The sequence below is a fragment of the Capricornis sumatraensis genome, chromosome 22, assembly GCF_032405125.1.
Source record: "Capricornis sumatraensis isolate serow.1 chromosome 22, serow.2, whole genome shotgun sequence".
NCBI lineage: Eukaryota > Metazoa > Chordata > Mammalia > Artiodactyla > Bovidae > Capricornis > Capricornis sumatraensis.
Genome location: NC_091090.1, coordinates 28,789,845 through 28,804,532, shown reverse-complemented (window position 1 = coordinate 28,804,532; position 14,688 = coordinate 28,789,845). Strand labels below are relative to the sequence as shown.

Genomic DNA, 14,688 nt, shown 5'->3' with positions numbered 1-14,688 from the left:
TCCTGATTTGGATGTAAATTATGATCACCCCACTTCTGGAAGTATCTGTAGGATGGTTGCCTTTTTGTTGTTATTGCAATTCATTCAAGCAAATGATACTACTTAAAAAAATCTTATTCAGGAAAATGCTGTTGAGGTTGCTTCATTCTATTTCTCTCAGGGTTACTTTTCATTTTCACTTGTGGATTTGTCTTCCTCAATTTAGAACTTTCATCATTTTGTTTCTCTAAATTCCATCCTAGGTCTCCTTCTTCTCTACATATCCTTGCTCTCCTTGGGAGAAATCTCATTTTCTCTAGTGGTTTCAATTACCATCCACATGCTGATGTCTCCCATATATTTGCATTTATTTCTACCATTTTATCTTGTGCTTTCAGTTTGAAATTCATTATCTATGTTTTTTTCCCTACTTTTCAAACTTGATTTGTCTTGCATTGAATAATATCTTTTTAAATATTCACTCATTTGAAAGTTATTCATTCTGTTAAAATCGTATAGGTTCTTGGACTTAAATTTGTGACATGCCTGCTCATCTTCACAAAGTTTTAATTACATTGGCATTGTTAAACTTCACCTGAGCCATGCAAGGACCTTAAACTTCTTTAACTTCTTCACCCTCTCATCTCATACATTACTTTTCTCTAGTATTTGTTCTTCTTTTTAAAACAGATGTTTCATGGAAATATGACATTTATGTGGAAAAGTGCACAAATCACAAGTGAAGAGCTCTATGAATTTTTGTAAAGCAAAATCACATGCATACCACCCAGATCTAGAAATAGAACATCATCAGTTCCTCTAAAAACCCTTAATGTCTGCTCCCAGTTAATCCCAACCCCTACCCCCAGCCAAAGGAGAACCATTATTCAGACCTCTCAAGTATAGGTTAATTTCAAATCTGTTTTTGAACTTCATGTAAATGGAATCATACATCGTGCAACTCTAATGTGACTGGCTTCTTTGGCATATTATTATATCTGTGAGATTCATTCATGTTTTTATATGTTTCAATAATTTTTTCTTCCAATTGTTGTGTCATTGTTGTTGTTCAGTCAGTAAGTCATGTCCAGCTGTTTGCAACCCCATGGACTGCAGCACACTGGGCTTCCCTGTCCTTACCATCTCCCAGAGTTTGCTCAAACTCATGTCCATTGAGTCAGTGATGCCATCCAACCATCTTGTTATCTATCATCCCCTTCTCCTCCTGTCTTCAATCTTTCCCAGAATCAGGGTCTTTTCCAATAAGTCGTCTTGCCACATCAGGTGGCCAAAGTATTGGAGCTTCAGCTTCAACATCAGTTCTTCCAATGAATATTCAGGATTGATTTCATTTCGGATTGACTGGTTTGATCTCCTTGAAGTCCAAGGGACTCTCAAGAGTCTTCTCTAGCACCTCAATTCGAAAGCATCAATTCTTCCCTTTTATGGACTGTATTATAGTTTTTAAAGCCATGTTGCTATTGCTGGACATTTGCCTGTTTCCAGTTTAGGGTTATTACAGAGAAAGATGTTATGAACAATCTTCAGTATGTATCTTGGTGTTCACAAGCATGCATATCTGTTGAGTATGTGCCAGATTTTAAAACTGCTGGCTCAGAGGCTGGCCCTTTAGCTTTAGTGGATGATGCCAAACCCCACACAATCCCAAGTGTTTAACTTGTACCACCAGTTTGCAAAACGTGTTTCAGAGCTAGGTCTTGGAATTTCTCTTGACCAACATTCTGTAGAATTTCTTCATGTCTCTGTAGTATTCTTGTTCCTAATTCCTCCATCTTCCTCTTTTCTGATTTAACTCTCATTGTTTTAGCCTGTGGTAACTTTTTAAACTGATGGTCTATGAAAGGTAAAGATTTTGACCTAAAAATGGAGACCCCATTCTTGGAAGGTTGTTACTATAGATCGCTAGGTTGGAGTTCACTTTGCCTTGATGCTTTGGAGTTAGTGCTCATTGTCTTCTATCTTCTAGTCCTGAAGTTAAAGAGTTTTTAGATAATTCATGGAAGCCATATATAGGATGGATAAACAACAAGGTCCGTCTATGTAGCACAGGGAACTGTATTCAGTATCCTGTGATAAACCATAATGGAAAGTAATTTTAAAAGGGATGTGTATGTAACTAGAGGACTTCTCCAGTGGCTCAACGGTAAAGAATCTGCCTGCAATGCAGGAGATTTGGTTTGACCCCTGGGTCAGGAAGATCCCCCGGAGAAAGAAATAGAAACCTACTCCAATATTTTTGCTGGGTAAATCCCATAGACAGAGGAGCCTGGTGGGCTACAGTCCATGGGATCGCAAAATGGTCAGACATGACTTAGTGGCTAAACAACACAAATGTATATAGCTGAGTGCCTTTGCCAAAAAAAAAACACACAGAAAACCCAGTTTATAGATACTCTAATTCTAAGTCTTTTATATGTAACCTATTAGCTCTTCCTCTTTGGGGATTTTTGGGATCTCGTCCTTGTTCCTGGTATGTGTAATTCCAATATGATGTAACTTTGCCTGGCTTTTCCTTCTGACCACTCTGCTAGGCAATGGGCAGGACTTTTCATTCTGGAAAGTCATTTCCTTTCCTTCTGGGAAATTTTCTTTACTTATTTCTTTGATAATTATCTCCCCTATATTTTCTGCTTTATTTAAACTCTTATTATTTTGATATTAGCTTTCCTGAATTACTTTTCTAATCTTCTTAATTTCTCCCTGATTTCCCATTGCCTTTTCATCCTACTTTCTTAGATTTTTTTTCTATTTAATTTATTAATTTGACACTCCTATTATTTTTTTTTCTAAAAAATTCCTTTTTGGGCTTCTTATTTCACAAACATGATACTCTTATTTTGCTGATGTTATTAAGTTTCCTTTCTGATTTCTCTACTGGCATTGTCTCCACTGGGTTTCTTTTCTTCTGTTTCTTTTCATCACTGTCTTCCAGGTGGAGACTCTTGACAGTTTCTGGTGATCCTCAAACATACATCTATTTTGGGCAATGAAACAGTGAAGCACTAACAGCTTGATTAGATGGAGTTTGTTGAAGAGGTTTTACAGAAAATCCTGGAAGCAGTTTTTGTTGTTTTTTAGACTTTTTAATATTTATTTTTTATATTGACATACAGTAAAATGGACTTTTTGAGGTACAGTTCTGTAAATTTTTAACATATGAGTAGATTTATGTAACTACCACTAAGATATGGAACAGTTGCATCAGCCTGAAAAAACCCTCCCTTTGGCTCCATCTCTGTAGCTAAATCTTCTTTTCATATCCCCTTGGAGGTCACTAATCTATTCCCTGTCACTGTAGCTTTTTCTTTTCAACAATCATATGAATGGGATAACATAATATGTAACCTTTTGAGACTGGCTTCTTTCACTGGAAGATACCTTTGGTATTTATCTAACTTGCTGCAAGAAACAGTATTTTATTCCTTGTTATTGTGGGGGACAGTATTCCACTATATGGATGTACCACAGTTCATTCATTTGTTGAAGGACATTTGAACTGTTTCCAGATTTGGTGATTGACTACAAATAAAATTGTCTTAACCATCTGTTTAAGGCTTTTGTATGAACCTAAGTGTTCATTTCTCTAAGGTAAATGCTTAGGAATTGAATTGTTAGGTCAGTGATGTGTGCCGGCTTGCGAAGTCACTTCAGTCGTGTCTGACTCTTTGAGACTCCATGGACTGTAACCTGCCAGGCTCTTTTGTCCATGAAATTCTCCATGCAAGAGTACTGGAGTGGGTTGTCATGCCTTCCTTCAGGAGATCTTCCTGACCCAGGGATGAAGCCTGTGTCTCTTACGCTCCTGCATTGGTAGGCAGGATCTTTACCACTAGCACCACTTGGGAAGCCCCTATGTCAATAATAAGATTATGTTAACTTTGTTAAAAAGTACCAAACGATTTTTCCACAGTGTTTGCACAATTTTGCATTCCCACCAGCAGTGTATGAAAATTTCAATTATTTTTTTTTTCTTCATCAGCGTTTGGTATTGTCACTAATTTTTATTTAACCCTCTAATAGGTATGTAGGGTGTTGCATTGTGATCCTTTGTGATATATACGTGCTTTGCAAATATTTTCTCTTAGTCTGTAGCTTGTCTTTTTACTCAATTGCTTTTATTCATGTATTAAAATTGTATTTCATTTGGCCAGTTCTCTTATTTTTCTTTCCTTATCCCCCTTCGAAATCACAGGGAAACCTGTGTATGTCAGCTGGGATCAAATCTCCCAGAAGGTGGGAACTGAGAGTTTCTAACACAACCTTTGTGAATTTTGATCTCACTCACTGTGTGGCCATCAGGACCTGTTCAGGCTGCTCCCAAGGACAGGGTAAGTTGTTTGAGTACATAAGATAAATAATAAAACTAGTAAATAAGTCCAGTACGCACTTAAATGTGATAAATAGTGGCAAAGCCATTGGGATTCATTATTTCTTTTACTTACAAGATTTCTTTAAGAGGAACTAAAGATCTTCTTGATAAGGGTGAAAGAGGAGAGTGAAAAAACTGGTTTAAAACTCAACATTCAAAAAACTAAAATCGTGGCATCTGGTCCCATTACTTCATGGCAAAAGAAGGGGAAAAAAATGGAAGCAGTGACAGATTTTATTTTCTTGGCTCCAAAATCACTGTGGATGGTGACTGCAGCCATGAAATTAAAAGAAGGAAGGAAAGCTATGGCAAACCTAAACAGTGTTTTAAAAAGCAGAAACATCAACATCACTTTGCTGACAAAAGTGTGTATAGTCAAAGCTATGGTTTTTCCAATAGTCATGTGCAGATACGAGAGTTGTACCATAAAGAAAGCTGAGCACCAAAGACTTGATGCTTTCAAAGGACTCTTGAGAGTCCTTTGGACAGCAGGGAGATCAAACTAGTTAATCCTAAAGGAAATCAACCCTAAATATTCACTGGAAGGACTAATGCTGAAGCTCCAATATTTTGGCCACCTGATGTGAAGAGCTGATTCATTGAAAAAGACCCTGATGCTGGGAAAGACTGAAGGCAAGAGGAGAAGGGGGCGGCAGAGGACGAGATGGTTAAATAGCGTCACTGAATCAATGGACATGAATTTGAGCAAACTCTGGGAGATAGTAAATGACAGGGAAGCCTGGGGTGCTGCAGTCCATGGGGTCTCAGAGTTGGAAATGACTTAGTGACTGAACAACAACACAAGATTTCATCAGTAGAAACTGCTGCTCAAATCTCCTAAAAGAAATTCTAGAGGAGGCCAGGTGCTCCCAATATGGTTCTTGCAGCTCCCCAGCCTTTCCCTACCTGGTGCCTGTCATACTCTGTTATGATAATTCCATGTCTCTGCTGGATTCTGAGCTTCACAAATGCAGGGACCACAGCTCTCTCTCATATTGAAGTATAGTTGATTTACAATATTGTATTAGTTTCTGTACAACATAGTGATTCAATATTTTTATGGATTACACTCCATTTAAAGTTCTTAAAAATATTGACTATATTCCCTGTGCTGTACAATATTTCCTTGTAGCTAATTTTCTTTGTACATGGTAGTTTGTACGTCGTGAGCCGCTCCCTTATTGTGCCCTACCCATGTCCCTCTCCCCACTGGTAGCCACTAGTTTATTGTCTATATCTGATCACATCTCTTTTGCTCAGAGGTTTATCATTAGTAACTAGTAGCCTGGTGCCCAGTAAGTTCACTGATTAAATCAATGAATGGAGTTGGATGGATATACATATGGATATGAACTAATATACATGCAAGCTTTCCTGAAAGAGCTAGAGTTCAGGAGGCTTATGTTTTCAACAGCCCAAGGCTTTTTGTATGCACAGAGAGACCATAAGAATTCTTGTTCACTTGTTAACCACATCTCAGAGGTGATGAGAAATACCTTGGAGAACTCATGGGCTAAGGCGAAAGAAACTAGAGAGCAATCTAGTTGATTTGCTCATTGTAAACAGACAAACCAAGTGGTTCAAGTAAATATGCTCTTGTGGTTTGAATTGCCAATTTAGATAATTGTTTGTTTTTCTAATTAAATGAATAATCAGTAAGTCTCCACTTTGCTTTTTATCCCCCCTCTATAGACAGAGCCAAAAATTGTTTTTATTTGGGTGGCATCTGAGTTTAAGATTGTAGAAATAACAATAGGAATAAAAAATGCCTTAAGACAATCACTTCAAATATTAATTCCTCAGTTAGTAGCTTCACTGTCTCTTATCATTCATAAGACACTGAAAAGGAGCAAGCTACTCCTTATGAGCTCTAATTTCTTCTTCCTGGATGTCCTTGGCTAAGCCATTCCTTTCATTTGTTTAAAAACTATTTAGTCCAGATTCTGTTTAAGGACCTAAGTGGTACAGAGATGAAGAGCACATAGTTCTTGTCTTCCAGGAGCTTTCCATCTAGGCACAAAAATAAATGTCTGAGCTCATGAATGTAATAGCATGATGAATCCAATACTTGAGGACTGAGCAAGGTCAATGAGGGGAACAGCAAGGAAGGGGGTCAGTTAGGACTTCACCATAGATTGCCTTGAGCAGGATTTAGAAAGGTGAAGAGAAGTTTGCAAGAAGGAAGAGGCAGAGAAAAGTTTTTACATGTTAGGAATAGCCTATGCAAAAAAAAATTCAAAGAGCAAGTTATGATTGGGAAGTTGCAAAGAAATACAATATAGCTGAATTATAGAACTGCTTGTGGTGTTAGATAAACAAGTTGCTTCCCTGGTGGCTCAGATGGTAAAGAATCTGCCTACAATGGAAGAGACCTGGGTTTGATCCTGGGGTTGGAAAGATCCTCTGGAGAAGGCAATGGCTACCTAATCCAGTATTCTTTCCTTGAGATGACAGAGGACAGAGGAGCCTGGCGGACTATAGTCCATGGGGTCAAAGAGTTGGACACGACTGAGTGATTAGCACAGACACACACAGAACTTTCTGAGGTGGAATTGTAGCATCATGAATGAATGACAGTTGAGTGCACAGACTCTACTGGGATGAGAACGAAAGCATTAGGGCCTCTTTCTGTTTTTATCTTATTTTACATTTTTCCTTTCTTATGTATTTTATAAGATACAGCAATATGGTAGCATATATACTAAGAGATGTGTCCTGAGTTTTTAAACTTTAATGACAGGGGGCTGAGAGTTAGAAGAGTAGCCCAAGAGCTGATACCTATAAAATGTGTTATTATTTGTCCATGTGATTGATTGAATATGGCTTTTGAGGGCAAATGTTTTAAGCATAAATCTCATAAGGAGTAGGGTTAGATTTGCCTTGGAAGAACTAGAGCAGAGGGATGGAAAGACTAGCCCTCAGCACCTTTCGCATTTAGTAATTAGTAATGTTCGGTGTCACTCCCAGTAGACCGCCATTTTTCACCCTTGGCATTTGGGACTGGATAACTGTTTGTTGTGGGGGCTCCCCCGTGCATTGTAGAGCACTGGGTAGCATCCTTGCCTCTTCCCATCAGATGCCCATAGCACTGCTGCCCACTCAGTTGTGACAGCCAAAAATGCTTGCAGATGGTACCAAATGTCCCCTGCAGGGCAAACCACCCCTGGTTGGGAATCACTGCCTGAGGATACAGGCTACGTGAGGACAGTCCCCCTCCTATTCTTATTTCACCCTGTCTGCAGCACATAGCACAGAGCCTGACATACTGTCAACTCAGGATATATATTTTTTCTTGGACAAATAAGTGAACAAATTGTTAAACTGTATAAATATGCAATTTTAAAATACTGAAAATAACTCAGTGACTTCAGTTGCCATTTGTGATCACATTCTTTTGTGCCTTTGGGTCACAGTCTTTCTTCCAACTTACAGGTGGGTTTACTGTGAAGACCAACCAGTTGAAGTTTGTGAACTCTCCGAACTTGGTAGCATTTCCGTCTCCTCATGCAGCCATTTTGGAAGACTTGGATGGGTCTCTGTCTGGAAAAAATAGAAGTCACATTCTTGCTTCTATGGAAACACTTCCAGCTTCCTGTGTGGTCAAAGCCAGCTTCAGCCAGCTTGTCCATGGCAGTGTCTGTGAGGAAAATGTTCTCTTTCATCGGATGTCTATTGGTTTGTAAGTTGAATTAACTCTACATTTTGGCTTGTCAATGGACATGTATATATCATTCAGGTTGTTGATATTTATAGAAGAGAAATTGTTTTCCAGATTCTGTTTGATGTATTTAGTTCTGCAGAAGTCATATGAGATAACTTTGACAGCTGTCAATCATAAGTTTATGGTGCTTTTAGGCTGATTTAAATGACAGCTTATTTTCAATAACAGTGGACCACATCTCATAACCCTTGACCACTTATTGGCATTTTGAGTTAATAATTTCCTCTCAAAAAGACTTGCAACCAACAAAAAATTGAAATGTATTTAAATTAAGAGGAGTATTAATAAACTCCAATAATGTCCATTCTCATTTATATGCACCTCCTCTCCCTGAGCTCTTTTTAAGTGTTTGCTATGCTCCAGGGAAGCATTGCTGATGCTCCCTATTACTTGTGAAGTTGCTTCACACCAGTTCATTTTCCTTGTTAATTTTGTGAACTATTCGATTTGTACAATACATATCCTCCTTAATATTGGAGCAAGAACTCTTGTTTATGCTACTCAGACTACCATTAAGTCAGGAGCTAGGCTGTTTATAATGCATAATAGGATTGCTTCTGCCCCCTTTAATTTCCAGGTAATGAATGCTGAGTGACTAGGGTTCTATCTTTTACCTGTTTCAAACGCATTGTATATAATTAGCCAGACTCCTTTCTCTCCTTTGTTTTAAGTGTCCTAACTTCATGAATATTAAGTCAGGTGCTTCAACCAGATCATGCCAGCATCTTATTTAAACAGGAAACTCCACAGGGAGGGAGTCAGTATGGTCAGGTTTGCACTAAGTCTGTATTCTGAATGCATATGCCATCCATATCTTGACATTCTGTTTTAGAGACCTTAGTAATACCCTGCTAGCATGGAATTGTCTGAAAACATTCCACTTTTGCTTTTCAAGCTGTTTATTATTCTATCTAATGTTAATTGACCCAATCCCAGTGAGTAATAACAGTATGGAGCAATATGTTTTCATTTCTAATCATTTTGATTATGTAGATCATGCTTTTCATTCTTAGGGATGCATCCTGAGTTTTATGATTTTTTGTGATTTTAACAAAGATGTTTTTAATGAGCATTTTGAGGTTTACAAAAGTGAGCCATTTATTTCTTATATGCGTGTATTTTTTTAATGAAAAAATAGATTTGTATAGTTAAAAAGAACATCTTGATACTCCTTTTCTGTCTTGAAAACCTACTGAAAGACTGTCTCTGAAGGTGGCATTTAGCGGTGTGGCATTAGAAGCCTCTGCAGTTGTAATCCTTCTGAGCATCTGTTCTTGGAGGTCTTCAGGACAGGACACCTAGGTGCTTGCTTTGGCAGCAAGTCATGATCCCAGCACTCAAGGACTGACAAGGTCTAAAAGAGAATAATCCTGATACTATATTCTGAGTAGATTCAGAAGATCCCTACTAGGGTGAAACACTTGCCTTGGTTTGTTTGGAATTTTCTTGGTTTTAAAATAAAAAAATCTCATGCCCCAGAAACCCTTTCAGTCTCAAGAAAACCAAGATGGTTGGTCACCCTACTCCCTAGGCTTCTATTTAAACATTTTCAGGTTGATTCACAGATCATTGGTTGTGATTCACAATCAATCACAATCAATCAATTCACAATCAATCCATCCACAATCACAGCATTTGTGGACAAATGCTCAATGACTCCAAGCCCAAGGGAGGCTCAGCACACTCCCAGTTATGAGTCTCAGCACACTCCCAGTTATGAGTCTCTTAGCCCTGTGTCCTCATCTCTAGGGCGAGATGGTTAGGTTAGATGATCTCTAAGGCCTTGCTAGTCAGAGTGTATCAGTGTGACCTGGGACTAGATGCAGGGAATCTCAAACTCACCCTAGACATCCTGAGTCAGGACCCCTGGGGAATTTATACTCAAGTTTTAGAAGCACTGCCCTCAGGTCTTTCTAACTTGATCTTTCCAGATTCTATCCCCAGTTATTTGTGTGCAGTGACTTGATCCCTGTCCCAGGGCATTATAACCTCATTAGGAACATGTCAGAGCTAATGAGCAATTTGAATTCCATGTAGATACAAACTTTGTGGCATTTCACGGAGAAAGGATTAATGTGCTGTGCTGTTTTCCCTGGAGTGTGCACCCTAAGAGTTGATTTGCAAAGCTCTCACAGTCCCCATCTTTTAGGGTTGCTTGCTGGTGGGGATCTGATGTGGCACACGGACCCTGCCCTCTTTCCTTTCAACATTTAGCCCCCTCCTGCCTCCTCAGCCCAGGTGCTTAGTAGGGCGTGAGGTCTGCACAGCTGCCTAAATGGGGCACCCCTGCCCCCTAACTAACAACAGAGTACTTGGGGTGTGATCTCTTCCTTGGAGGCTCCTCCTGGCCCATGTTCACTATAGGTTCTGTGTTTGACATTGACAACCTTCCCTCACTACATTTTCCAAGAGTGACGGGTGCCCACGTTTGTGGCACTTCTGGTTTCGTAGCTTCCTCTGACTTCATCCTCACAATTGTGTTGACCAAGGCATAAAAATGTTTAAAGTTGGCAATAATAATTAATATTTTGGTGAAGAATAATTTCCTACCCTCTACAAAGCAGAGTCTATGTTCTGTTTTGTTAAAAATAATGACGTTTAGTCTGAGTGAGTTCTCTCTCACTCACAAGTTCTAAAACGTGCTTTCTTAAGGGTTCACTGGTGTTCAGGATAGCATTTCTTTCCTGAATTCTATTTCTACCAATCTCTTTCTGTCAACCCCATCCTTCCTGATAAGACCAGGAAGTGGTAGCTCTACCAGTATAAGCCAGGACCTCATTTCAGAAAAATGTCAGCACCGTTTGCTCCAGAGGCCTCATCATGGCAAAATGGTTCATGCAGTCCCTGGGTTTATTGATCCTAAATTTCTTCTGCGTAGAGATGCTTACCTGGGACAAGGATCACGTCACCAGTAGGGTATTGTGTGCTCCTTCTAGGCCTCCTTTGTAAGCTTTTCTTCCTGACCCTTCAATGCTAGTGTTCCTTAAGATTCTTCAAGAAGCTTTCAAGTTATGCACTTCCCAAATGATCTGGACTGTTTCAAAGCCTCAGTTAACATTCACTGATGCTGCTTTATGGAAGTCCAGACCCATTTATCCGACTGCCCTTAGGATCTGCCCCGTCCAATATTGTGGTCACTCACCACAGGTGGCCACTGAACATGTGAAATGTGGCTCATCCAAATGGAGATGTGCTGTAAATGCAAATTATGCATCTTGTTTCTAAGACTTTGTATGAAAAAAGGAATGCAAAATAGCTCAATGATTTGTTTATATTGATTATCTTGAATGATAAGATTTTGAATATGTTGGGTTAAATATATTATTAAATTAATTTTGCTTGTTTCTTTTACATTTTTTAATATGGCTATGATAAAACTTAAGGTTCTATCTGTGGCTTGCATTTATGGCTTGCATTGTATTTCCATTGAGCTGTAGTGCTTCCAATTTCTGTTAGAGTATTCAGCAGCCATCTCAAACACAACCTGTCAAAACCAAACTTAAGGTCTTTATTCCATGAACCTATTGGGTGTTAAGAATCTCTGGGTGTTCAGACAAATGATGCAATTACCTAAACCAGAAATGGGAGTTATCGTTGACTCATCTGCTCACAGAAATCACCTACCATGTCCAGTCCATTTCATCTCCTAAAAAGACATCCCTTTGGAGTTATATTACTTCTCTCCTTCCCAACTTCTCTAGTCCAGCTTGACACTCAGATCCCACCTGTTTAACTGCAGCAGCCACTTAGCTTGCCACCTTGCTGGGATCCTATCCTTAAACTTGTGAGTCTTTGTAGATCAGATCTGGTCCTGCTACCCATGCATTCCCTTGCTTGAGACTTCATCAGGGCCTTCCCAGTGCCTCCCAGTGAAAGCCTACCATTTTTAATGTCTCAAGGGCCCTTCATGACCTACTCCTGTTTGTGTTATACTTCTAGGATTGTTTCTCAATGCTCTGCCCTCCTTTCCCTAAATTTTAAGCCTCAGCCGCACTCAACTTTTTTGTGTTTTTCAATCCATAGGGTTCAGCTTCCATGAACTCAGCATGAAGGTAGTTTACTCTGGTGAGCTTCCCCGAGCTTTCTGCACAGCTTTGTATCCCTGCTGTGTGCTGGCTCTCTGTACTTTCTCTAATCAATACTCACAGCTCCTACATAGCTTATAAATCACCCCTCCCTTCTCATTCATGGTAAGTAGGATAAGGATAGTGGGATTTTTTTGTTTGTTTGTTTCTTATGGTACCCAATACCATGTTGAACATAAAGTGACTCAATAAAATTAGTATTAAATAAATAAATATCATTTAAGAAATTGTGGACTCCCCCAGATCTTCCTCTCATGTTCTTATTGTCCATTTCTCTCTTAGGACCTATTTATGAGGAGTCCACAGCACTTAACATTTCTTTAGAAGATCCAGGATTAAAATACTATCCTAAGTCTTTATTTCTAAAATTCCTAGAAACATCAAATACTTAAGAATATCCTTTCATAATGTCTTCTGGGCTTTTGCTTGCCTGGGGCTGTCAGTTGATCAGACAATTTATTTTAACAGCTGATTTCTTCTCAACTCCGCCCCTACCCCACCCCTACTGAAATAGCAGTTTGCATACATTTGCAAACATTTTCTTTTCCTGGTGGTATAGATGCACAGAATTGTGATGGGGAGAATGAGAACCAACTTTCACAATTACCATCTGGGAATTATTTGTTTTTTTGGTTTAGAGCACTCTACAACTCCTTCAGTTGACACAGATTTATTCAAATATCAGTAAATCAAGCCTTGATCTGTCTTCCAATTATGTACTGAACCAAATGTGGGGGAAATTAAAAGAGTTTACAAGATGTTGTAGGTTAGCCAACCAGTCCTTCTGAGTTTTAATAGGAAGTACATAAAAGAAAGTCTGGCTATATGCATATGTTTGAAATTATTTTTCAAAGGCTGAAGAATAAAGAAGTAATTAAGAATCATTTGTGGGTATAAATCATAAACCACCCTCCCTCTACCACTTCCTAGGTATCTTCCTGGACAAGTTACTTCACCTCTTTCTGCTTCAGTTCTCAAGACAGTAAAAAGAGCAAAATGTTACTTCACTCATGGGGTCGTTGTTGGGCACGTAGTAAGTGCTCAGTAAATGTTGTTTTTGAAAGTCTCTACATTTATGATTGATAAAACAACATATAAACTTACTACTAATAGAATAAAATATAGATGATTATGTTTCTGAGAAACAAATGCCTGGCAAGGGAATTAAGTTTGTTCAAATGAAACTTAATCCAATTCTTGAAAGATAGGGAACACTTTCCAATAGTCACGAGACATCGCACTGATCCAGAAACCTCCCAGAAAGTCGTGGAATCTGGAGTCTTTCCGGACACAGTTTTTGATTCACTCATGCCCCCGATGCTGTCTGTTTCTTCCTTCCTATTTCTCCTAGGAAAGAAAAGGTTAATGTTGTTGTTGATCACCTTGATTCTTAGATCTTGCTTAATATCCTCTCCTGTAGAGCTTACATTCAGTGTTTACCTATGGAACTGCTCTTAATGTGTCAGTATTCAGAGTATGAGGCACCCCCTGCCTCTGTGAATGTAAAAGTAAAGAAGAGTTCAAATGGAAATTGTGGCCTAGCTTTTCTTCTAACAATCGCCTAGCTCTCTTCCTAGGGATAAATAGGCATAGCATCACTAATGGTATCTTTTCAGTTCTCAAAAAAAAAAAAAACCAAAAACACCCATGTGAGATAGGGAAATTCCAAGAAGTTTTATCTTCTCTAGGCAGCAGAGGTTACAGAAGTAAAATATAAGAGCGAAACATAAAAATGGAGCCCAAACCAAGGAACAGCATCAATAATACTCCACGGTTATTAAATTCCGTGAATAATAAAGGGGCCCAGGGGCGTGCTGGTACCTGTTTTACAACTAGAATAAAAAGCCTGATTTGTAGCATTTGCCTAATTCCTTGGTGAAAATACTCTCACATGACTGGAATAAGGCTGACATCATGATGTCACTGAACATGGAGTTGTGAAGAAGGGCTGGTGATGAACTCGTGGGTAGGTGTCGGTCAGTCCTACCAGTACCAGGTATGCATAGGGATAAAAGGGAGGGTGGGCTTTGTAACTACCTGCCTGCATGGAATTGTTTTTCAGTATTCCTGACAAGCAGTTGTCTACCTTGTGGTTGTGTAGCTCTAAGGATAATATTCTCATGTTCTGAGATAGCCATACCAGCTTCATCCCACAGATTAAGCTGGAGATGCCATGGTATCTAAAGTATGGGTAGATAGCTACTGCTTCTCTTCTTCAAGGATCAAGGTGTAACTGGCAAGAATTTTTGTCAAGTACATTGCAAAAACTGTAAATGCTATGTTTGAGGAGATGCTAGGTTGATTTGGGGACTTGACAATCAATTATTATTATTGCTTTAGCTGACTCTGAAAAGAGATACACAGAAATATACATCAGCAAAGTCATGGAGGATAACTTTGGATCCTCCATCATGGAGGACCCATGATGTCAGGGTATACCTGCCAGAAATTCAAGGACTATTATTTTTTTTTTGTTGAAGTGTAGTTGATTTACAATATTGGGCCAATCTCTG

The 14,688-nt window shown here is 39.0% G+C and overlaps 1 protein-coding gene across 1 annotated transcript in view; it reads left to right on the top strand.

Moving 5' to 3' along the window:
* The window catches only part of PKHD1 (PKHD1 ciliary IPT domain containing fibrocystin/polyductin), a 445,700-nt gene that overhangs the window by 204,130 nt on the left and 226,882 nt on the right, over nt 1–14,688 (top strand). The window contains exons 46-47 of the mRNA XM_068960604.1: nt 4,193–4,328; nt 7,802–8,048. Of these exons, the coding sequence (XP_068816705.1) occupies nt 4,193–4,328; nt 7,802–8,048 (383 nt within the window). The remainder of the gene's footprint in view (nt 1–4,192; nt 4,329–7,801; nt 8,049–14,688) is intronic.